We start from the raw sequence: 25,886 nt of genomic DNA, 5'->3' as shown, positions 1-25,886 counted from the left end.
GGGAGCTGGAAAGCGGCTCAACATCTACATAGACAGCCAGTATGCGTTCGCCACCGCTCATGTTCATGGGGCAATCTACCAAGAGAGAGGGCTACTAACAGCAGAGGGGCGGACTATAAAGAACAGGAGATACTCGACTTACTCTCAGCCTTATGGCTCCCTGCCAAATTGGCCATCATACACTGCCAAGAACACCAGAAAGCTGACAACCCAGTGGCAAGAGGAAACCGCAGGGCTGACCAGGCGGCCAAGGCAGTAGCCCTTTCTCCGATCCCCACCATGGCCCTACAGCTCCCAGACCCAGGAGACCCAGTTCTGCCAGTTCAGCCAGGATATTCCCTGGAGGAGTTACAGCACATAGGAAGCTTCCCCAAGCAAAGGAGGAGAAGGGGTGATGGTATATGCTGGAAGACATCTTGCCCAGGTACGGTTTTCCCACTGAGATAGGGTCAGACAATGGACCAGCTTTTGTCTCGCAGATAACGCAGGCAGTGGCCAAGGCCATTGGGGCAAATTGGAAATTGCATTGCGCTTATAGGCCCCAAAGCTCAGGGCAAGTAGAGAGGATGAATAGAACTCTAAAAGAGACCCTTACCAAATTGACCATGGAGACTGGCGGGGACTGGGTGGCTCTCCTTCCATATGCCCTTTACCGGGTTAGGAACTCCCCCTACACCCTGGGTTTTACTCCTTATGAGATCGTGTTTGGCCAGCCACCCCCTATTATCCCTAACCTTAAAGCCGAATTTCTTACAGAATTTGAAAGTCAAGAACTGTTTCTTTCCTTGAGAGGGCTCCAGAGGGTGCACGAGGACATTTGGCCTCGCCTCCGCGCTATCTATGAGACTGGCCCAGCCCAGACTCATCAGCATAAGCCCGGGGACTGGGTCTACGTCAAGAGACACCACCGGGAGACCCTTGAGCCACGTTGGAAGGGTCCCTACGTCGTGGTGCTGACGACCCCCACCGCTCTCAAGGTAGACGGCGTCGCGACCTGGGTCCATCACACTCACGTCCGGTCAGCGGACCCATCTGTGATCCGGGAAGACTTGGGGACTCCGATTTTATCAGTGCAGGGAATTTGGGATGGTGTACCCTCGTGACCCAGGAATGTTGTTCAGTATAAATACAAACCGACCCATGATTGGGCCTGTAAGTTTCAAGACAAGGGGGGAATGAAAGGGCGGGGAGAGACCGACTCCATGTTCCCTTTGTCCCATGTCCTCCACCTCGTGGAGTCAGGTTCCCGCCCTAGAACCTCTCCAAGAGCCCAACCCACACTTTTGAATTAGCCAATAGAAATGCAAGAGGAAAGTAAGCCGCGCCCTGCCCCCATGTGCAACCTGACCCCGACCAATAAGCGGAGGCCACACTACCTCACCCCTCCTACCTCTCCCAGGCCCCCTATAAATCAGCGCGTTTGGGGTCTGGGGCGCTCTCTCTCTCTCCACCTCGCCGCTGCGCCGGGGGGGGGGGGGGGGGGGGGGGGGGGGGGGGTGTGTGTGTGTGTGTGTGTGTGTGTGTGTGTGTGTGTGTGACTGAGCTCGAGCTAGCTCGATTAAAGGCTCTTTGCTTTTGCATCGGAAAAAAATAAATAAATAAAATAAATAAAAATAAAAAGAGGCAGGAGAGAATTTTCTGGAGAGATGAACATGTTTTGTATGCTAACCTAGGTGGTATCTACACAAAAATTTTTTTCAAAATTTAGTGAACTTGGAATCCGTGATTTCACTACTATACATAAAAAAAAAAAAAAAAACCAACAGCATAATTTAAGTGAAAAGACTAGGGACATATTTGTGTTCCTTAGATTATGCAAGGCCAATCTTCCCATTTGTATTCTAGATCCTATGCCTTCTTGCATACTCAATGAAATAATCTCATTCCTCTGTCCAGCATCATCTACTTTTTTGCTTTCTACTGGATCACTCCTTTCAGCATACAAATATGTTGAAATTCAGCCCCTCTTAACTCTACATATATCTCCAGCTACTATTATCCCTGCTCCTCATTACAGTAAAACACTTCTAAAATACTGTCTATTCTCTGTTAAATAGCAAATTCCCCTTAACTAGATAAAATTATTCATTTTAAATTCAATTTTCAGGAGCACAGGTATGGCATAAAAATGATTCACAATTACATAGGAATTTGCAGCTATAAAACATTTTTATATGTGTTATCACCTTTAAATCTTTATAATAATTCTATTGGTTAGGTATTGCTATTATCTCCATTTAACAGAAATAAAAAGTTCAGAAAAGTTTTATAACCTGCCAAAGGTCAGAAGACAAATAAATGATTCCTAACTTCAAAGCACGTGCTTTCTTATTCAATACTAGTGGCCTGGTGCACGAAATTTGTGCAAAGAGGAGGGGGTCCCCTCAGCCCAGCCTGCACCCTCTCCAATTGGGGGCCCCATTGAGGGATGTCCGACTGCCAGATATCCCAGCAGTCGGATATCCTTCTTGCAATCTGGGACTGCTGGCTCCTAACTGCTCACCTGCCTGCCTGCCTAACTGCCCCCAACTGCCCTCCCCTGCCGGCCTGATCTCGCCCCCAACATCCCTCCCCTGCTGGCCTGATCTCGCCCCCAACTGCCCTCCCCTGCCTGCCTGATCGCCCCTAACTGCCCTCCCCTGCTGGCCTGATCTCACCACCCAACTGCTCCCAGCTGCCGGCCAATTTGGTTCTGATTGGTCAGTTTCTATGCCAATCAGCATCAAAAGCTCCGCCTCCTAGGCAGCCATTGGATCCTCACAGTTCACCCAGATTTGGTCTGACTGGTCGGTTTCTACGCCAGTCAGCGTCAAAAGCTCCGCCTCATAGACAGCCAATGGCTCCTCACAGTTCACCCAGATTTGGTTCTGATTGGTTCGTTTCTATGTCAGTCGGCGTCTCCGGGCCTATCTCTGGGCCTGATCAGCAGCCCCTTGGAGGCCTGGAGAGAAACAGAGGCACAGCTACTGGCAAAGCCCGGAGAGAAAGAGAGAGGCAACGGCTGATCAACAGCTGCCACGGAGGCTGCAGATCAGATCCTGCCTCTCTCTTTGGGCCTCTCTCCGGGCTTGATCCACAGCCCCCTTGGCAGTCAGTGCTGGGTCGCCACGGCAACCCAGCACTGACTGCAGGACTGACTTCCGGTGTTCAGTCGAGCCTTTGGTTGGTCACTACAGACCCTGAGTTTTTTTATATTAGGATACTACATTTAGACACTCAGAACTCTCTTAATACAATAAAATGACCAATTATATATATAATTATATGTATGTGCATATTATATATAAATACATATATATATATATATATATATATATATATATATATATATATACACATATATATTTTGTCTTATGGTCCTATTTCAAATAACATTCCAACAACCAAAATCTACTATAACAAAATGATTATAGTATATACAAGTAAATATGTGACTAGATAATTTATTATCCAAACAGGACATTTTTGAGAGTAAAGGAAGAGTCATTTATAATTATGCCAGGGTAACAGGTATGATTCAGGGTTGTCCTGAGTAAACTGGGACATATGGTCATCCTATTTATAAACTAGCTTTGCTATTTGAAAATAAGAATCCATGCTTATGGTTTATTACAGTATTTTTTTTTTATTAGTGAACACTTCCTCTGATTCCAAGGACCATGCCAGTCTTCACATTTGGGGAGGAGATTAAAGGCTGAAGGTTATCAGGAGAGACCCAATTCTGAATCTGGTCAGATACACTTGGATATTGGTGCTGCTAAAAATTGATCGTTAGAATATTAGTAACTGATCACTGGCCCGATAAGCTAAGTGCCTGAAACCACCAGAGTGTTCTATTAACTAAGCAATGTTATAACTTATAGGATTTGACCAGAGGAAAGAAAAGTCATTCCACAGAATAAAGACCAGATATTGTGCAGTAATGTGACTCATACTAGAAAAATATCTAAATGAATACGTCCATAAAAATGTTAAAATTAGAGAAAAAATAAAGTGATAAACATACTATAGCTAGTAAAAAAATTAAAGTCAAGAGAGTATTTTTTGTTCAGCATTTCAGATAAATAAAAGTTACCCAACAGTCAATTATAATAATCAATTACTTTAGATAAATATTTCTAATGCACGCCACCCCCAACCCAAACACAGTCTGTTCACTGAGTCTGCCATTCACAGGCACAGAAATAATTTTCCATAAGGTAATCAGGTATATAGTTACTACTATAGGCCTCATGGGGTATTTAGAAAATATCATCAATGGTTTAAACTCTTCACTACCTAGAAGGGTATTAAAATATTTTTTAATAACAATTTCAAACAAGTAAGTATGAAGAGGTAAAGAGATATTAAATAATGTTACAGGAAAGGGTTAACATTCAGTCCGGACAATCATTTTGATTCTGTTTTATCTTTGACAGTTCTACTTAATGTAGCAATACTGTGGCTGGGAAGATTTGGAGTTAGAAAACCTTGTATGCTTTTAAAACAAAGATGACCTATTTATAAATATGAGCATTAACAGCTGACAACATTGCACAGTTTTGTAAGAGGATTCCTGTTTTAGTTGTTCAAAATACAGTATTTCATAAATAAAACAATTTTATTTTATTTTAAAAGTTCATTTGCCTCACTAAGAAGTCCCATACATAAAAGTTTGTGCAGCAATTGAAATTTTCATTTCTTATAAAAGACACAAGTCCTGAAATGAGTTTGAAAATTCTGTTTTAAAGGCACTAAACAAACAGCTCAACAAAGTAAGGCAGTTTCAATCTTAGCCAAATTTTAGTCTTCATATGAATGTTCTCCATCTCAGTGGCTTGGCAGATCTTGTTGGATGCACCTCAAAGCCTTGAGTGTTAGGAGAAAAATACCCCAGGACCCCACCCACATCCCACAGAAATTTTCCAGTGTAGGCCAACCCACAGAAATGGTTCCAGAATCATCGTGTAGGACACAGTAATGTCGAGTCCCAGAATAGTCTTTGACCAAATCTGACCTGTCTGGGTAGGCCAAAGAATAGGGCTCCTCAGCTCTAGAGCAAACACTCTCCCTGTCTCCCTACCTCATTTTCCAATTCTTGCCTGGCACAAATTCAAGCTGCAAGCAATGCCCAAAACCAGACTAGACACCGATGTTAGTGGGGGGGGAAAGGCAATATTCACAGGGGTGTTTTGAAATAATGTTGCTCAGTGAAAAGTGCATAAAGTAGAAGTCAGAAGAGCTAAGATCTTTTTTTTAAAACCTTTATTATTGAGAACATTACAGATGTTCCCCCTAAATTCCCCATTGCCTCCCACCCCACCCCAGGCCTTCACCACCCTATTGTCTGTGTCCATTGGTAATATATGTATGCATATAAATTCTTTGGTTAATCTCTTCCTGGTTCCCCTCCCCCTCCCGAGATTCCATGTTCCATGTTTCTGTGCCTCTGGTTCTATTGTATTCATCAGTTTATTTTGTTCATTAGATTCCTTGTTCATTTATTTTGATTTTTAGATTCAATTGTTGGTAGATATGCATATATTGCCATTTTACTGTTCATATTTTTGATCTTTTATTTCTTCTTCAACATTTCATGTAATAATGGTTTGGTGGTAGCTTTTCCTTGTCTGGGAAGCTCTTTATCTGACCTTCAATTCTAAATGGCCTAAATTCTATCTTAAGCTCTACCACTGCCTAACTAGGAAATATCAAGGTCCAGTACAAAGAGTAAAATGATTGCTAAAATTCTCTTCTATCCTCTCATTCTACGTTTTCCTGTCTCCTGAATTTAACTAAACTATCAACTTTCCTACTGGGCCAATTAAAAATGACAAAAGCATCAATTTATCAAATATGTTCTATCATTCCCCAAATTAAGACCAGTGGGAGCCTGATAACAAAGGATAAAAGTTATTAACCAATAATTGGTTTTAAAGACTGTAAATTTGGACTCTTCATCAGTAATGATGAAGTAGAATACAAATAAAAGTTCAAAGAGATAGTATCTCCAGCGAAATTCATTCAAAGATCTAAGTTTAAAAAAAAATAATCTCTTTTACTTTAAATCATTTTTTAGGAATTCCTAATAGTTGAGTGCTACGCTAGAAAGGGCACTGAACCAGGTGTCTAGATATCTGGGTTCTAGTTAGATATATGCAATTATTTTGTATAAATGTAAACAAATTTTGGCTTCTTCAATTGTAAAGTCAGGGAATTAGGTAAGTGTCTTCATGTTTAAAAACTTAAGATTTAAACATTTATTTTCAGATGACACAATTTCTAAGAGCTCAAATTGCTTTTAACAAGGAGGCATTTATAAAATGCCTTAAAATTTAAAAGCAATTGCATACCTACTCAAGAACACTGTGGGATACATATGAATGTCACCATCACTGAGTATATCATTAAACAAATGTCCAGAGAAGAAGAAAAAGAGAGAAAAAACAGTAATTCAAGAAAAGGCTCTCAACCAGAACCCAGGTATGTTGAGCACTGGTCCTCAATGGTTTCCAATTCTATATTCTGTTACATATTTAGCAACAATTATTTTTAAGTGTGTTATAAAAAAGAACACTGAACATGAAGTTAGATTTTGATAACTTGTGACCTAGTTCACTCTCCTTACCAGTAAAAGCAGGTCGATAATATATATCTTTTGGGCTATTAGACTGGACATAAAATGGGAACATGCCTAACATGGTGTGAAAACTAAGGTATGACATAACTGCATTAAATGCAGTTCTCACTGGGAACTGGCAAGGATTATCAACTCATTTAAAACTGTCACCACATACATAGTTGCTTCAACTTCAGTAATCTCCCTGCCTACTCCTGAACTTAAATCCTCAAGCTCCTTAGAAGACTAGAGGAGAGAAAATAGGTACTACAGTTGTCTCTCACAATACATTATAATTTTTGTCCATCGAAGCAGCTTTTTCAGAAAATGAAAATAATATATTGTTTCTATAAAGGCATCATGAGGAGCACTAGATCATGGATATTTGGATTCACTTCCTAACTCTGCCACTGATTTTGCACACAGCACTCAACTATTCTTGGTCTGTTTCCTCAGTTGTAAAATGTGGCAGCTGTTTTGGATAACATTTAAAAATCTTTTAAGTCATGTCACTATAGATCAACACTATGTAAAATGCAGACAAACATCTGAAGAAACAGCATAAACGTAACGTTATTAGCAGTTGCCTATCCTTTCATAAGTCAAATAAGACTGGTATCAACCTTTAAATCAGCCTTTTGAACACAACCACCATTAAACCCTTCACTAAAAGATGCAGCCTGTTGCCCCTTGCCAAGCAGCAGAAGCTTTATATTTGGGAGTTTCTCCAATTAAGAGTAGCCTTTAAAATTGAGTCCACATAAGAAATGATTCTTAATACAGAAAGTAACTGACCCACAACCTAATTAAGAGCAGTTTCTGATACTGGGAGTGGCACTGGAAAGGGGAAATTAATCTGCTTTGACAGCACTTTCTTAATTCATCCTAAAATGCTATTAGCATTGTAACCTGGACTTACATGTACTGTAAAATCTTTTCCCCAGAGTCTCCATGTTTCAGCACCTGAATTTCTCCTCCTGCATAATGAAGTACTCTTTGCCTATGTTAGTTCCGAATTATGCGATTTAAGAGAAACTGTATTTGAGTTCAGCACAGTTGAATGTTACCCTTATCTTACCTGAGGGTTAGGTTCTCAAGTCATCTCCTAAATTTGTGTAGTCAAAATAAGCAATGAGAAACTGTTAAATCGCCAGGACTGAGGCGCTGGAAGCTCAGACAAAAAACTAACTTATTCTCTTCACTTTTGTGTTGGGGCCTCCTTCACTTTCTCTGGGACAGTGAAGGCCAGGGTTTACTTTAAAAGAGGGAGGTCAGAACACTGAGTAAATAACGTAATTTATCTCTTTTTAGAAATAGTTGCATTAGCGTAAGTTAAATATTCAGTCAAAGATACACGCAGGCCCATTATCCCATCGCCATTAACAAAGAACCTTCAACACTGGAAGAGCAACTGGGGGGAGATGTGTTTATCAGTCCCGTTGTATACCTACTATCTGACAAAACGCATTTCACCTGTGACGCGCAACAAGCAGGTAAACAGATGGTGCCTTCCCCAGAGTACTAATTCCAGTCATAAGCAAACATTTTAGGGACGCACAATTTCATCACTTGGGGGCAATCTACCTGCACTAGAGAAGGGCCAACTTGCAGGTCTGCTCAAGGCCATGATGAAGTTCTGTCAGAGGCATGACATGCAGGAATGGACACACAGGAGCACGACACACTTCTTGGGGGGGGGGGGGGAGGGAGACACGTTTTTTCATGGAAAAGTCACTACACACACAGGCAAGCCTCAAACCTTGTTATTTGGGCGGGGTTCACGCCAGGGGGCGGCTGTTTACAGATCCCGCCAAGTGCCACCGACCCCCAAAACTTCTGAGGAAAGCAGAAATGCTCAAATGAAAAGTGCAGAGGACCTCCAACCCGAGGGGGACCAGTGGCGCCGGGAGGCTCGGGACCACCGAGCGAGGGGCAGCAGTCTTCCGGCAGTCGGGGTCCTAACACCCAGTAGGCGAGCGGCTCGGGCTGCGCCCTCTCCGTACCTGACGGACGTCATGGCTTCACCTTCCAGCCCCACGCGCAGCGCCCGCGTCCGATGCTCCGCGTCCGCGCCAGCAGCGGCAGCAGCAGGTACCACAGCAACTGCTCCTGCTCAGACACTCAGCGACCGCGGCGCGTCCTCACACACCCCTGCGCCGGCCCCCGCCCGCCCGGCCCTCGCGCTGATTGGCCGCGCCCGCAGGGGACGCCCCGCCCCGGGCCCGCGGCCGCAGAGGGGCCAGGCGCCCGGGCTGCCCGGGCGTCCGGAGTCCGCCCTCCGGCGCTTGGTTGACACGCGGGCTGGCACGCGGGCGCCGTGGCCATCTTGAGCCCCAGGAACAGCATTCCCCCCCACTCCTAGCTAACGGGACGTGAGGTCGGGTGCCCGCCTCAAAAATGGCTGCCCGAAAGGCCACCGGTGTTATCAGTCACATGGCTGCGGTCTACCTAGGCGGGCGCAGGTCGCTTTAGCGGACCTGAGCCGGAGACGCTGTGGGGCCGTCTTCGGGGCTGGGTCAACAGCCTGCAGACCCATCTGCAGGGGAAACGTAGCAGCCGCCGGAAAGCTCAGCCGGGGAACCCAAGGCCAGGCAGCCGAACCGTAGGTTAAATTCGAACTCGCAGCCTTTGAGTGTCAACTGCCGAGTCTGATGGTCCCCAAACGTTCTTGGACTTAAACAATTAGAACTGCTTTTTTAATATGTATGTAAGTGCCCAGGACTCTAAACTTTGTGATTAGAATCTAGGAGGGTGAGGCCCGGACACAGTTATTTTTAGCAAACGTCCCCTGGTGATCCAGGTACACACAGTTTAAAACCTTTTGACCAAACAAACCTACTCAGACCATCCAGCTTGCCACACTTAATTGTCAGATTACCTCACTTTTCTGAATAGTGTGCAGCCCTCTGATGCCATAGAAAAAGTTGAAAGACCCTAACTACTGGCCCTAATCTTAATCAGTGGGGATAAAGGGTTAAGAAACTGATTCTGAACCACCAATAAAAGACAGGTTAAATTAATTCCAACTGCGGGAAGGACAGGGCGGGGTAGGGGGCAGGTGGTATCTGTAAACGCTTTATGACCTAAATAGCTTTTCTTGATTCCCTCTTTATTCTCCAATATTCATATTAACAGACTCCAACCCCCAATGGCATTCATTCACTGACCATTAGGATAGTGATCAATTCCATAGGTCTGAAATTAGTTACATTAGAAACACAACTCAACATGTGATATTGAAATGTGCCTTATGTGTAACCAGAAGAACTGAATTTTTAATTCTATTTAATTTTAATTAGTTTACATTTTAAAATGTAAAATATTTTCCCATTAAACACCATTTGGTTTTCACTGGACTACATTTCACTTTTCAACTTGAAAATCTCTCAAATTGAGACAATATAAATATAAAATACCATATTTTTTCATGACTACACAAATATATATAAAATATATCAATTTTTATATTGATTACATGTTGATATAATATTTTGCTATGTTGGGTTAAATAAACTATATTACTAAGATTAAACAGTTTCTTTTTACTTTTTTAATGTGGCTACTAGAAAATTTAAAATTATATGCATCTTGCATTATATTTCTACTGTAAAGTGCTGTTCTACTGTCTAAATTAGCCTTGCTTTTTTTTTACCTATCATTGCCCCTGTGACCAAATAATTAAGTTCTTAAAATGAAATTAGTAGAGACACCAGTTTATAGATGGTCTGCTAATCATCTAAAATATGAAACATTCCAAAAGATTTTAAGTTTCTTTCAAAAATGCTTTCTTTTAAGCATTTATCTCTTTAATTTTGGAAATGCCTACCCAGAATGAAGCCGTGGACTATAAATCTGCCATGTTGGGCCCATGAGGAATGGCTGTTAAAAACAGAGCTATATTTGGCTGATGAGACTTTGACCAAATGTCCACAAACAGAATTAGTCAATTGTTCCTCTGGATTTCCACAGGGTCTGAATCAAAAAAAAAAAAAAAAGATAGCAATTTGTAGTGGTGGAGACACTGACTAATTCAACAGTTTCCCTCTCCCTCATGTGGAAAATGTTGATAACACATGGAACAAAAAGTAAAACCAATAAAAATCCTTAGAAAGGATTTCAAAACTTCAACATACTTTTAACAGGGGATATAGTATGGTGCTTCTCAAACTTTAACATGCATACACATCACATGCGGGATCTTGTTAAAATAAGGGTTTGACGAAGCAGGTCTCTGTGGCCAAGATTTTGCAATTCTTTATGTACCCAAGATTTTGCAATTCTTTATGTACCCAAGATTTTGCAATTCTTTATGTACCCAGATCTCATCATTTGCTTCTTTTCTGTGGATCCTGCTAAGTAGCAAGGTTGTAAAGGTAGCAAGACATGTGGTTTGTAACCACTGCTTGACTTCCTACTAGCTGTATGATCTTAGACTGGTTTTAGAACTTTGTCTTCAGGTTACCCATGCTTTTCAGGGCATTGCGAAGATTAAAACTTAATTCTAATAAAGTGTCTAATAGACTCCTTGGCACATGGTGTGATTATTTTCTTATTATCACACTAGTTAAAATTACATCTCTGGGAAGCATGACATGAAAGCTAACACGAACTTGGCCCTGTGAAAAATAAAATGCACTTTGCTCATGTCTAACATACTTTATAACTCCCACTTTTGATTTTTAACAATAAAGTTTTTTTGTACCAAAACAGCTAGACTTAAAACTTTATTTTTTAACAAACATACTAAATTCTATGTCATTAAGAGAAGACAAGGGCCTGCAATATTCAAATATTTAATCAGGTTAAAGCCATATCACATTCAAAGTTTTAGAAAACAACTTTTTTCAACTTGGTTTTTTTTTTAATCCTCACCCGAGGAAATACTTAAAGAGAGGAAGAGATGAGAGAGAGAGAGAGAATCATCCATCTGTTGCCTCTGCACATGCCCCAACCAGGGATCGAACCCAGGTACGTGCCCTGACCCAGAATAGAATCGGCAATCTTTCGGGGCATAGCATGAGGCACAAACAACTGAGCCACTCCAGCTGGCCAAAAAAAACAACTTATTTTTGTTAAGTGTCCCTTAACGTTTAACTTAAAACTATGATTTTTTTACATAATCAACACAACTTGCAAAATATTTATTTAAAAATTTATTTCGGTACCAGTTCATTTTGACAGGTACAGGCATAAAAATGTTATTTCCGGAAACAGGTGCATGTGTAATTAATTGTTCTTTCAGAGTCAATCACATATAAACAAAAGTAAAGACATTTTTTTCCAGGTGAAGACAGAAATTCTTTTTATTCACAGCACCTTTGTTATGGAGCTATTATAAAATCTTTCCTCAGTCATGTTCTTTTTCTAATTTTTCCCTATCCTCTCTACCAACCAGTCTTTCCCAAAACACACACACACAAAAAAACACACAGCTACTGAGCAACTACTATTTAAACTCTTTTAATCAATTTTTTAAGCAATTTATTTCAACCCTATTCTCTATACTTTAGGGAAAAGCAGTCAATTGAAATTTTTATCCATCATTAACTTTTTTACAATTTAAATAGTGGAACCAGGGTAAGTGTGACCCAAAGAGAATAGTTTGCTCTTGGGAAGATAAGTAAATATTCTATCTACTTTAATTGTGTGGTTAGTCTGCCGCTATAAAAACAAATAGATTTCTAATTTCAACAGTTAAGTGCCCCTAGCCCAGCCAGCGTGGCTCAGGACTAAGCGTCGACCTATGAACTAGAAGGTCATGGTTCGATTCCCAGTCAAGACACATGCCTGGGTTGTGGCTCCATCCCAAGTGTGGAGTCTGCAGGAGGCCGCAAATCAGTGATTTTCTTTCATCATTGGTGTTTCTATCTCTCTCTCCCTCCCTCTCTCTTCCTCTCTGAAATCAATTAAAAAATACTTTTAAAAAAAAGTTAAGTGCCTCTGGATAGCATAACAAATATGTGGACCCACCATACTAATCTTTTCAACAAATGCTTCAAGCCCCCAAATAATAACAAAGTCCTGTTCAAATACAGCCAATTTGTTGTTAAGGGTGCAATAAAACAGCATCTATAATAATAAAAGGGTAATATGCTAATTAGACCGGATGTCCTTCTGGACGTCCTTCCGGAGAACCTTCTGGACGAAGCCAGGGCTGCCAGGGAAGCCCGGGTCCCAGGTACCAGAGGGAAGCCAATGCCAGCACCTGCGGGAAGGAAAGCCTACTCTTTGCACGAATTTCATGCATCAGGCCTCTAGTTTTCATATATTATTACTGGGAGTTTAAATTAGTACATTTCTAAAAAGCTTCTCGGCAATATGTCACCAATTCCATTTTAGGCAACTATTATAATTAAAATAGAACAATGTGAACAAAGATATGAAAAACCAGTTAATCATTTCAGCATTAATAGTAAAAAAATTATTACCTAAGTAACCAAGAATAGAACAATGGTTAAATAAATTACATAAGAATGTTATGGAGCTACTAGTGGCCCGGTGCACGAAATCCGTGCACATTAAAAGGGGATTAATTAGAGGAAATAATTTAATATTGCTATTTGCCCTTTATAATAGAAGTGTCAGAGATGAAAGAAAATTAGTAAAATGTATATGAAAACCTTCCTCCTGTCAAGAGTCTGGGGCACACCACGGGACCCAGAGTCAAGTCCCCGCCCATCCACATGTGCCTCAAAATCACGTGAGACCCAGACCCGGCCAGCCCCCTCCCCTCATTGGGATAGATCCAGACCTGACTAGTCCCACCTTTGTCAAGCCCCACCGGGCAGGGAACGTAGCCTCAGGTCCCCTGGCCGGGCGCCAGGACAGGGGGTGTGCCCTGAGGTCCCACAGCCCAGACCAGGGTGGTGGGGCATGCCTTGAGGTCCCCCGTCAAGCCCCGCCAGGTGTGGGACATGGCCTGAGTTCCCCCGTCAAGCCCCGCCAGGCTGGGGTTGGGGGGTGAGGGGGAGGGTGCAGCCTCAGGTCCCCCTGCCCGGCACCGGGATGGGGGAACAGCCTCAGGTCCCCTATCAAGCTCCATCGGCATGGCCTGAGTTCCCCCGACCCAGCACTGGGGGTGCACCTTGAGGTCCCCTGTCAAGCCCCGCCAGGCAGGGGGGCGCAGCCTCAGGTCCCCTGGCTCGGTGCTGGGGCGGGGGATGTGGCCTGTGGTCCCCCAGCCTGGAGCTGGGGCCGGGGGAGCAGCCTGAGGTCCCCTAGCCCAGCACCAGGATGGGAAGTGCACCTTGAGGTCCCTTGTCAAGCCCTGCCGGGTGGGGGGTGTGGCCTGAAGTCCCCTGTCAAGCCCTGCCTGCCTGAGGTCCCCTGTCAAGCCCCACAGGGGCGGGAGAGGGTTGTAGCCTCAGGTCCCTGCTGATTGCTTGTTAAGGCTCCTTATGGGAACTTGGCCTCAGCTGTGGGTGCAGCCATCTTTGTGATGGAGTGATGGTTAATTAGCATATTCCCTCTTTATTAGGTAGGATTATAAAATCTTTCCATAAACTTTTTAAGAATGTACAAAAATGCTCATGATATAATGTTAAATGCAAAAAAGCAAAACAAACAAAAGGAATATAGAGAATGGTCTTGACTTTGTTAAAAGAAAAAAATACATACCATAATTGTACACACAAAAGATGGTAAGAAACACACCAAAATGTTATTATTGGTTTCTCCAGAAAGTGAAATTATGTCTAATTTTTACTTTATTTATTTTGATCTAGCTTATAAATTTTCCACTATATATTGGTTTTATTAGCATAAATTTTTGTGATTACTATTAAACTTTAATTACCTTTATGAAATGATTTAAAACTACAAAAATTATTCCTGCTCTTTATTAAAACACTTTTTTAAATCAAAACCTTCAAAACTATCATTTTAGAGGAATTAGACTTACTTTATAAATGTCTCATCTTTTCATGTTTAAAGATTCTTTAAGACAGGAATAACAAAAATAAAATATCTATTATTTTGTTGGTTAATTTTAAATCTTAACTTGACAAAAGTTAAAGCATAAATAGCACTTTTAGAGCTTCACACAGCCTTTCAGAGGCCAGCTGTCACAACACTGAAAGTGGAATGTCTTCCCTGCGTGGTATTTAAAAATATATCTCATTTCATGTGAATTAAAATACTGATCGAAATAATACTTTAAAACAATCTAAATCATACTCCAAAAAGAGAAATTTCTTAAGACTTATCTCCCTAAAATAAGTAGTATGTTACAGTGTGAATTTCAGGAGCCTGAGAATAAGGAGAGAGAAATTCTAATCCTGAAACTACCAAAAACATTATGTCCTTTGACCATTGGTCTCCTTATCTGAAACACAGGGAGTTTGTAAAGGTGAAATTTCAGGTCCCTTTCAGTTTTACTGGACAATGAAAGAAAAAAAAAAAAAAAAAGTTCACTCATATCTTAATATAAATTGGGTTCTTTTTAAAGTTGATCAGTTCTAAGGTAATAAAATATATGCAATTTTAGTTAGCTTTCATTATGGATAAGGTTATTCACAGAAACACTGCTCAATGTATTAACTCTTTTCCGCAAAAGACATTATTAGAGGTCTACTATTTTTACTTCCTTTAATTAGTATCTGTGGATACTTATGTCACATTTCACTTTAACATTACATATTCAAACAGAATATAATCTTCAAATAGAACCTGACAATTTATTTCCCAGGAGAATTTGAAAAATATAGCATTTGATTGACTGAACTTTATATTTAGTAAGAATTCTTAGCAAAACTCTCTCCCAGGAACACCTACACAGTACTTCTTTATTTGCAGTGAACTACAAATCAAAGACCTACTGAAACTCAAAGACATCCATCTAAAAGTACAGGATAACAGTGCTTCCCAATTATTCATGCTGCCACGAACATATTTTTAAATTATAAATTGAATATCACTATCATTTTACAAAAGGACATTTTGACATAAAAAATGTATGAAGGGCCCTGGCCAGTGTGGCTCGGTTGGGTATCATCATATGCAATGGAAAGGTTGCTGGTTCCATCCCTGGTAGGTAGCATGTGTGAGGTAAGCAATAGATGTTTTGTTCTCACATCGATGTTTCTCTCTCTCTCTCTCTCCTTCTCCCTCTCCCTTCCCAAAATATTGTTGGTAATCTCATGAAGTATGTTTTCTATACAAAAGCTTTTCTTTTTACTTCACCATAGGGCTGATCTATGGTACTTCACAAACAAGCTTTTAGGAATCATTCACTCTATCTCAACAAATATTTAATGAGCATCTGCCCTACTACTGAAGACACTAGATAAATATATTCAACAACAATCAAGAACATGTACTGCCTGGCTGGGTGGCTCAGTTGGTTGGAGTGTCTTCCTTTGTACCTGGTAGGGGTGCATACGGGAGGCAAACAATTGATGTTTCTCTCTCATATCGATGTTTCTTTCTCTCCTTTCTCTCCTTTCTCTCCTTTCTCTCCTTTCTCTCTCTCTCTCTCTCTCTCTCTCTCTCTCTCTCTCCCCCTTCCTCTCTCTAAAAATCAATAAAAACATAACCTCAGGTGAGGATTTAAAAATAAAAAAACAGCCCTAATGGATTTGGCTCAGTTAATAGAGTGTCGGCCTGCGAACTGAAGGGTCCCAGGTTCGATTCCGGTCAAGGGCATGTACCTTGGTTGCGGGCACATACCCAGAAGAGGGTATGCAGGAGGCAGTTGATCGATGTTTCCCTCTCATCAATGTTTCTAACTCTCTATGCCTCTCCCTTCCTCTCTGTAAAAAAATCAATAAAATATATTTTAAAAAATAAAAATTATAAAATAAAAAACAGCCCAGCTGGTGTGGTTTAGTGGTTGAGTGTCGACCTATCAACCAGGAGGTCTCGGTTCAATTTCCACTTCAGGACACATGCCCAAGTTGCAGGCTCAACCCCCAGTATGGGGGTGTGCAGGAGGCAGCTGATCAATAACTCTTTCATCATTGATGTTTCTATCTTTTTCTCCCTCTCTTCCTTTCTGAAATCAATAAAATATATATATATATATATATATATATATATATATATATATGTACTGCCCTTATAGAACTTACATTTTAGTAAAGGGATATAAATGAATAATCAAACAAGTAAGAACACCAAATGATCATTAGTGCTATGCAGAGAATAAAAACCAGCAGATCAAAGTAGAGAAATTCTCCTTTAGATTGGGTAGTCAGGGAAGTCCTCCAGCAAGAGAGAACTAAATGACAAGAACCAGGTAGGATAAGGGCATTCCTAAAAGATAGCACTAAAATGATAAGTGTGAAAAAAGGCAAGGGAGAGAAGAAAGGTTTGTGGTCAGAGCAAGAAGCAGATCATCTTACCTTTTATAAGCCTAAGAAATTTTGATTTTATTATAAGCATGACAAGAATCCACCATAATTAAGTTTTAAACAGAGGAATGACATGATTTAATTTTGTTTTAAAAGATCACCCTGGTTATAGTATGAAGAATGGAATACAGGAGCATGAAAGCAGAAAGACTAAATTAGAAGCCTGTTGTAGTAAGACAGATGACAAACACTCCTGTTTGAATCATGAAGATAGTGATGGACATAGAAATAGATGGACATTTGGAGGTAGAATGACAGGATCTGCTGATGAAATAGAAATGGGGGACTAAGGAAGGAAAGGAATCAAGAGTAACTCCTAGATTTTAGACTAAATTGGGTAAATGGTGCTATTTACTGCAATAAATGGAGAAGGCAACAGAGAAGCTCAGAACAGACTGGAGTTCTGAGAGAAGTCAGGGATGGAGGTAGACACTGTGAAACAGGTTTTTCTTTCTCGTTTTTTTTTTTTTTTTAACTCTATAGTGCCTGCTGTTTTCTTTTTATTTATTTACTGATTGATTTTAGAGACGAAAGGGGAGAGAGAAAATCTGATTTGTTGTCCCACTTATTTATGCATTAATTAATTTATTCTTGTATGTGCTCTGACTGGGGATCGAACCTGCAATCTTAGTTTTTATCAGGATGACCCTCAACTGAGCAACCTGGCTAGGGCATGCCTGCTGTTTTCTGATATATTAAAAATGAGTGTCCAGAACGTAATGCAGTTTCATTTGAACAACACCCTAAGAAGCAAACTATTCTATCTCAGCTGTCAGATGCTAGCAGGTACAAATATAAGTAGAATAAATAGGTAAAACTTACTAAGTGCCTAATATGTGCCAGACAGCATGCTATATATCTTTCTAGTACTACCCCATTTGAATTTTCAACCCTATCAGGAGATATTTTATTATCACCATTTTATAGATGAAGAAATTGAAGGTCAGAGAGGTTAAATAACTTGCAAAGCCATAGATTGCAGAACAGAAATCTAAAGTCTGGTAGTCTGACTCCAGAACTGCGGCTAATTACCATTATACACAGTGTCACTAGAGTAAGTCCAAGATAGCCTGATGTAAGTCTGAGACTTTTATAAATATCTAAATTCCAGAACACCACACTATGCTTCCACCCACTGAGATGTAATGATTTAGTGACAGCTTTCTGATTAGTGGAAGCACCATATGAAATAATTTCAGAAATTGCTTCTTTTATTTCCATACTAGAGGCCTGGTGCACGAAATTCGTGCAGTCGGGCGGTTGGGGGGGTCCCTCAGCCCAGCCTGAGCCCTCTCACAGTCCAGGAGGCCTTGAGGGATGTCCAACTGCTGGTTTAGGCCATCCTTAGCGCTGCTGCAGAGGCAGGAGAGGGTCCCACCACCGCCACTGCACAGGACTCAGCGCTTCTGGCTGAGCGGCACTCCCCTGTGGGAACATACTGACCACCAGGGGGCAGTTCCTGCATTGAGCGCCTGCCCCCTGGTGGTCAGTGTGCATCATAGCGACCAGTCATTCTGCTGTTCAGTCGATTTGCATATTAGCCTTTTATTATATAGTATAGGATATGCTCATTCACAGATTAAATCTGATCGGCCAGTGAATCTGCCATTTTTGCCTTTAATTTAGCTAAAACTCCTATGACCTAGAACCACTTCTTGGACCCCTTTATTTTTTTAAATTTCAACCATTTCATTTCTGTCAAAATCAAAAAAGCGATTGTTTTCTAAAATAAAACACATCTTTTTTACCATTGTGCAAGATAGGAGCACAGAATAAGTACCAAGTAGCTAAATGTACTATCACGCTAAGCAGATTTCCCCCACGCCACAGCCATTCAACTTGTGTGATTTAAATTTAGGCTTCAGTAAAATTACAATTTATCGAGACCTTTCAAGACTCAGAAGTTGAAACCACAGATATTCACAAAAGATTCAACTGTAAAAAAAAACAAAAAAACATATATATATATATAACAAATTACTTATATAGTGTTCGCGCATATCCTTTTTCTAACTCCTAGTACATATCATTTTCTAAATAGAAGTAAAAAATAAATATGCTCTCAAATTGAATATAGTTTTTTCTGAAAAATGTCCTAAGAAATATTCATTTCTACTTGGTTGTTTTATAAATAATGGGATTTATTTCTAAAAAAGTTTTTATTCAATGTTTTTATTTTGGTTTTTACTCTAAGAGTGTAACAATAGGAACCAACAATCCATAGTCTGTATTTATGAGGATCAACCTAGATTTGAAGGTCCCATTTCACTCTACTACATTGGCCCATCTTCTCTCAAAATCTGTGGGACAGGACCAAGATTGGCATTGACTCATCTGCCTAAAGACTGACCTTAAATTGGATGCAGGACGGATTAGAGTGACATACTTAGAGCAAAGCCCCTCCCTATGGAAATAGGGTAGATTGTTTTTCTGCAATGACTAGATATTTAAAATTGAAAGACTAGGATGTTTATGTGGTGGAGCTGGTAGTGATAGTAGTCTCTGTGTTACTGGGAAACATGGGAGGGAAAGAAGTGCAAAGAGCCTACTAAAACTGTGGTATTTGAGATAATGTGTCTTTGAAGTATCTTTCCTTAGATAGCACAACAGACATTACTAATCAAGTAGAATTAAAATTATGGAGTACTGTCCATGGAGATTACTTTACCCTGTGGTTACTTGATGGGTTCATGTAGTCTCTAGTGAAAACAGAAGGATTATTAGCTTTGGGGTGGGTCAAAATGCAGATTTCCTAATGATTTATTACATATGTGATAGAATTAGGCATGAAGACATTAAGGACAAAATTTTTTATTGCTTCAATGGTATGAAAGGTAATCATTGAAAAGTGCAATGTGATGGGACCATCAATATCAGAGTTTGGTATATATTCATACTGCATACACACTGTATGTATGCATGTATGTATGTCCATATATAATATTATTCCAAAAATTGTTATTTTGGTATAACTAAGCATCTATAACTTAACATCATTTTGCTAGGAGTTGGGATATTTACCTTCACAATGCCTATTTGTAAATTTAAAATATACTTACGTTCTCCCATTCCCATTTTACTTTGGGTAAGTTTTAATATTTATTTTAAAATGCTAGCATTTAAACCTAAGGAATTTCATTCTAAGTTCTTATCATTTGTTCACATTTCCTCCTTAAATATTTTGAAAGAAATCTTGACTATCTTCATTCCTAGGCAAGGGGGGAAAAACACCTTGGGATAGAGGAACATTTAAGATGAATGTGGTTTATCTAACAAACAGAACATTTGCTGCAAACATAGGCAAAGGAGAATTACTCAGCAGCACAGCTGGTCAAACAAACAACCCAACGAAAGCCAGAGGTTAAACTGAGATACTGCTTTAAGTTTTGGGATTCTAAATAGCCACAGTGTATGACAAGATACATCTTTTTTGCTTATATCTTAAGAGATTGCTGTTAATATTCCAAATATGAGCAGATATTCTGAAATGGGCATTGTTTTTTTTAATCCTTGTGGTTCTATCACAGGGAATAACCCTTTTCTTAAAAGCATGTCAGCTAAGGTACAATGCATTGCAAAACACGCGTTTTCTAAGAGTGGATGAATTCTTTTTTTCAACTGAGGTAAATTAATATATCACATTATGTATTTTCAGATGTACAATGTAATGATTCAATATTTGCATACTTTGCAAAATGATCACCACAGTAAGTCTATTAACATCTGTCACCATACATAGTTACAAAACTGTTTTTCTTGTGATGAGAACTTTTAACAAAAACTTATAATGTTTTTGTTTTCTTTACTGAAGAGCAGGATGGGAGGTGGGAGCAGATTTCTTACTCTCTCAGATTTCGACATAAACGTAACAGTCTCAGCTTGCTTGTATGTGAAGAGAGCAATTATATCCAAATGTAATCTTGAGACATCATAAGAAGGTAGCTCCTTTTGTATGCCAAATAAGCTTTCTAGGTAGCATTAGGTAGTGAACTTAACACTCCACAGAATACTCCATAGAAATTGTTAAACCTTAAATTAAACTCTTAACTTTGAAACCAGAAATAGACATTTTACAGATGATGTGTTATAGAACTGTGCACCTAAGTGAAACCTGTATATTTTTGTTAATGCAATTAAAAAAACGGACACTTTTCCAATGAGAGAGAAATTATTTTTTTTTATTTTTTTTATAGTTTATGTAAAAATTTATTTGACCAAAATGTAGAAAAAGTGATACTATTACATATGATACAGTTGCAAGAATCTAAATGAAAAGTGTGGGTTTTATTCAATTGCACAATTTGCTAGTGTATCTCCTGGGTAGTGTGATGCATAATAAGTAGGAGTGAGGGGCAGAGGAGTCCAAAAAGCTAGAATCAGGGTGATTTTTAGGCAGAACTGTAAACTTGAGTTACCCCCCTCACTGCTGGGGAATATGGATTGTTTCAGCTGAGATGTTAACCAACAAAGCAAAAATATAACAAAACCAAAATGTGCAGCCCTGTCTACAAAATACTCCATATCCAGTTGAATCAGGAGTTTCCTGGTCTTTTATTAACTTGGTCCTGACGAAGGAATTAAAGCCCTAAATAAGTGAATCTTCAATTTACCATTCCCAAAGTACAGAGGAGATAAGTTAGGCCGATCACATTATCTCTTCGGCCAGGGAGGACCCTTCTGCTCAACAGTTAATAGAAAAATGCTCTTGCTCAATTATTGAAGGCTAGCAGTCTTTTTTTTTTTTTTTAAATAAATCTTTATTCAGATTATTACAATTATTTCTCCTTTTTCCCCCCATAGCTCCCCTCCACCCATTTCCCACCCCACTTTCTGCCCTTACCTCCCCCTCACTGTCCTCATCCATAGGTGTATGATTTTTGTCCATTCTCTTCATGAACCCCCCATACCCCTTTCCCCCTGAGAATTATCAGTCCACTCCCTTTCTATGCCCCTGATTCTATTATATTCACCAGATTATTCTGTTCCTCAGGTTTTTAATTCACTTGATTTTTAGGTTCGCTTGTTGATAGATATGTATTTGTTGTTCATAATTTTTCTCTTTACTTTTTCCTTCTTCCTCTTCTTTAAGAATACCTTTCAGCATTTCATATAATACTGGTTTGGTGGTGATGAACTCCTTCAGCTTTTTCTTATCTGTGAAGCTCTTTATCTGCCCTTCAATTCTGAATGATAGCTTTGCTGGGTAGAGTAGTCTTGGTTGTAGGTTCTTGCTATTCATCACATTGAAAATTTCTTGCCACTCCCGTCTGGCCTGCATAGTTTCTGTTGAGAAGTCAGCTGACAGTCGTATGGGTGCTCCCTTGTAGGTAATTAACTGTTTTTCTCTTGCTGCTTTTAATATTCTCTCTTTGTCTTTTGCTCTTGGCATTTTAATTATGATGTGTCTTGGTGTGGTCCTCTTTGGATTCCTTTTGTTTGGGGTTCTGTGGGCTTCCTGGACTTGTAAGTCTATTTCTTTCACCAGGTGGGGGAAGTTTTCGGTCATTATTTCTTCAAATAGGTTTTCAGTATCTTGCTCTCTTTCTTCTTCTGGCACCCCCATAATTCTGATGTTGGTACGCTTGAAGTTGTCCCAGAGTCTTCTTACATTATCTTCAACTTTTTGGATTTTTTTTTTTTGCTTTTTGCTTTTCCGGTTGAGTGTTTTTGCTTCTTTGTATTTCAATTCTTTGACTTGATTCTTGTGTTCCTCTATTCTGTTTCTGGGTCTCTGTATAATATTTTTTATTTCAGTCAGTGTATGTTTAATTTCTAGTTGGTCCTTTTTCATATCTTCGAGGGTCTCGTTATATTTATCGGCCTTTTCTAGGATATTCTTAAAAAGTCTTATAACCATGGTTTTGAATTCTATATCCAGTCGTTTGTTTTCCTCCATTTCTTTCGTTTGTGATCTGATTCTTTGACCCCGCATTTTCACTGAATCCCTGAGTTGGTAAGGTAGATATTTGTGCTAGGTTTCCAATATGGCCCAGTGGGTCTGCTTCCCCAGTTAACCTGAGGTGGACACTCTTGGTGCACCCCTTTGTGGACTGTGTGTACAGCCTTGTTGTAATTAAGTCTTTATTGTTGTTGGTATCACTGGGAAGAATTGACCTCCGGGCCAGTTGGCTGTAAGGATCAGCTGTGTCTATGCTGGGAGAAGTTCAGTGCTGGAGACAGCCTTATAGGATTAGACTTGCCAAATTGCAATAGGCTCTGTGCTCAGCTTGGATGGGGTGGAGTCTCAGTCTTGGCTTCCTGTCAGCCTTGCCCTTGCGCGCATGTGCGCTTTCAGTCCTCCGCCTTCCCCAGCTCGAGTCTCCGCCTGAGAGTCCAGACTCCCCCCACAAGAGCGTGGGTCCCCAGGGGCTCGCCTGGAACTGGGGTTCACTGCAGTCAGAACTAGGGCTCAGTGCAGTCAGAATCCTCTGACTCCCTTCCACTAGGGAAAGCCTGTGGCAACTTCTGCAGCCTTTGTGCGCACTGGCACGCGCGCGCGTGCGCACTTTCAGTCCTCCGCCTTCCCGGCTCCCGAGTCTCCGCCCAAGAGTCCAGACTCCCCCCGTAAGAGCGTGGGTCCCCAGGGGTTCGCCCGGAACTGGGGTTCAGTGCAGTCAGAACTGGGGTTCAGTGTGGTCGGAGGCTTCCTTCCCCCTTCTGCCAGAGAAAGTCAGCCAGGCTCTCAGCCGCCCTTCCTCTCTGCGCGCACAAAGACCCTTTGCCGTACCTCCAATTCTCTGTGAGGTTTTCTCTTTCCTTCTAGTTGTAGAATTTTCACTCAGCCAGCTTTCCTGTGGTTCTGGATGGTGTCCGTTCTGTCTTTTAGTTGTAGTTTTGAAATTGTTGTGCGAGGCAGCAGTTTAGGTGTTTACCTATGCCGCCATCTTGGTTCTGCGAAGGCTAGCAGTCTTTTTGATGGCTTCCTGAACAGGACTGAATTCATTCCTGCTGAGTGGATGGCCTCAAATAAGAGTAAATGTTATATTTCCCAAGCATTCTCATACTGTTTGCTCAAAGAATGTTCTGCACAGTAGAGTATGGAAAAGAGCCAGAATGATTAATCTATCTATGTTTTATGACTTCCCACAATAGCCTCTCCCCCAACTTTTTTTTTGCTCTGGATGGAAAATCCCCACCCATTTTAATGTGATGGTCCCTGGCCTCCTATAGTGTGTCCAACGGTGGCCCAGTGGTTCTATTCTTCAACCTTTTAAATTGGCCAGTGACTAGATACTAGAGTCTGTGTTCTGGAAGTGTGGGGTTGTTTAATCTCCCAGAAACCATATGCCCTCAGTCTTAAGAGACTAATGTTCAATAGGAAACACCCTGACTAGCTTAGGAATAAATGCAATTTAAGGATAAAAATAGAGCTAAAAAAATCTGGTGCCATTTGGGGAAGAGGAGAAGGAATTAGATTTAACTGATGCTCAAAGCTTCTCTGATACAAAATATTTGGTCACATACTCATAATTTGCGTAGATGCAGTAACAAAAGAAACTTCTTACAAGAGAAGAGAAAGAAACGGAGGTCTGGAGCTTCTGTTGGAACAAGACTCTTCTGTTGTGGTTATATACAGTTAAGTTCATTTAGTGTCTGATCCAGTGTCTGATGTAAGCCCACGTTCTCTTCTTTGGCTTGAGCAAGTTTTTCTTCCAGGTCATCAATAGATTTTTCCAGTTTTGCAACTGTTCTCTCTGCAAATTCAGCACGGGTCTCGGCCTCTTTCAGTTTGTCAGACAGAAGTTTAATTTCTTCTTCATATTTATCCTCCTTTTCAGAGGCAGCCTCCAGCGATTTCAGGTTGTTAGTGACATTCTTGAGTTCTTCTTCCAGGTCACCACATTTAAGTTCAGACACCTCGGCACGCTCCTCTGCTCTCTCCAGCTCGCCCTCCAGAATGACCAACTTACCAGCTACCTCCTCGTATTTGTGGTCAGCCTCCTCTGCAATGTGCTTGGCCTCTTTGAGCTGCAACTCCTGGATCTCCATCTTCTCATCTTTCATGGCCCGGTTTTCTATCACCTTCATTCCTCTCTCGCTCTCATCAGCAGCCTTTTCTGCTTCTTCTAGCTTCTGCAGGGCCGTGGCCAGTCATTCTTGAGCCCTGTCTAACTCCTCTTCAACAAGCTGGATGCGTCGATTGAGAGCTGCCACATCTCCTTCAGCTTTCTCGCGCCGCTCGCGCTCGCCCTCCAGCTCCCGCTGCAGGCCCTGCGCGCGGTCCTCCGCCTCGTCCGCCTGCTGCTGCAGCGCCTGGATCTTGCGTTTCACCGCCTCCAGGGAGTTGAGGCCGGCCATGGCAAGTAGGCGCGGGGGCGCACGCAGCAGGCGCTCGACTTGGCTAGAATCGGCTTTGGTGAAGCTGCAGCAGCCGCGCCCCAGCCCTCGAGCCTCTGCCTGCTCCGGTGCCGCCCCCGCTCCTCGAGAGAGAAATTATTAAAAGTAATCATCTTTCTCCCTGGCTGGTGTGGCTCAGGCCCATGAACCAAGAGGTTGCAGGTTCGATTACCAGTCAGGGCACATACCTAGATTGTGGGTTTGATCCCCCCACTGGGGGTGCAGGCACATAAAGGAGGCAACGAATAGATGTTTCTCTCCTGTATCTATGTTTCCTCTCCTCCCCTTCCCTCCCCTCCCCTCTCCTTCTCTCCTCCTGCCCCTCTCTCTAGAGTTAGTAAAGCATATCCTTGAGTATTGTAAAAAAAGTAATCATCTTTCAAAGACTAATTAAAGAAATGTTTGATATATAATACAGTCATCTCTTTCGAAATTATTTTGCCATAATTGCGGAATTAAAAAATGGCCACAATTTCTTAGAGACAAGAGTCCATGACCCCTCCCCTTGAATCTAGGCTAGCCTATCACTCCTTTGACCAATAAGGTATAGTGGAAGTGATGCTATTCCAGATTGCAGGCTAGCATTTAAGAGTTCGGCCAAT

The 25,886-nt window shown here is 41.0% G+C and overlaps 2 protein-coding genes across 4 annotated transcripts in view; both read right to left on the bottom strand.

The window, feature by feature from the left end:
• Window positions 1–25,886, bottom strand: part of ADK (adenosine kinase) — a 539,444-nt gene that overhangs the window by 495,301 nt on the left and 18,257 nt on the right. The window contains exon 1 of one of the 3 annotated variants that reach the window (XM_080687590.1): window positions 8,602–8,799. The exons of the other annotated variants lie outside the window; for them this stretch is intronic. Within the exon in view, the coding sequence (XP_080543716.1) occupies window positions 8,602–8,615 (14 nt within the window). The 5' untranslated portion in view covers window positions 8,616–8,799. Of the gene's footprint in view, window positions 1–8,601; window positions 8,800–25,886 lie in introns of those variants that run through there. 3 annotated transcript variants of the gene reach the window in all.
• LOC308257594 (tropomyosin-like) lies at window positions 24,368–25,251 on the bottom strand. Its single transcript, XM_080687592.1, is given in 2 exon segments — window positions 24,368–25,038; window positions 25,042–25,251. Coding segments are annotated over 2 exon segments (729 nt in total). The 5' UTR covers window positions 25,246–25,251; the 3' UTR covers window positions 24,368–24,513.

The sequence above is a fragment of the Plecotus auritus genome (genome assembly GCF_963455305.1).
Source record: "Plecotus auritus genome assembly, chromosome: 9".
NCBI classification, from domain to species: Eukaryota; Metazoa; Chordata; class Mammalia; order Chiroptera; family Vespertilionidae; genus Plecotus; species Plecotus auritus.
Note: the sequence above shows the minus strand (reverse complement) of the source record. Positions and strands in the feature narration are given on the sequence as shown.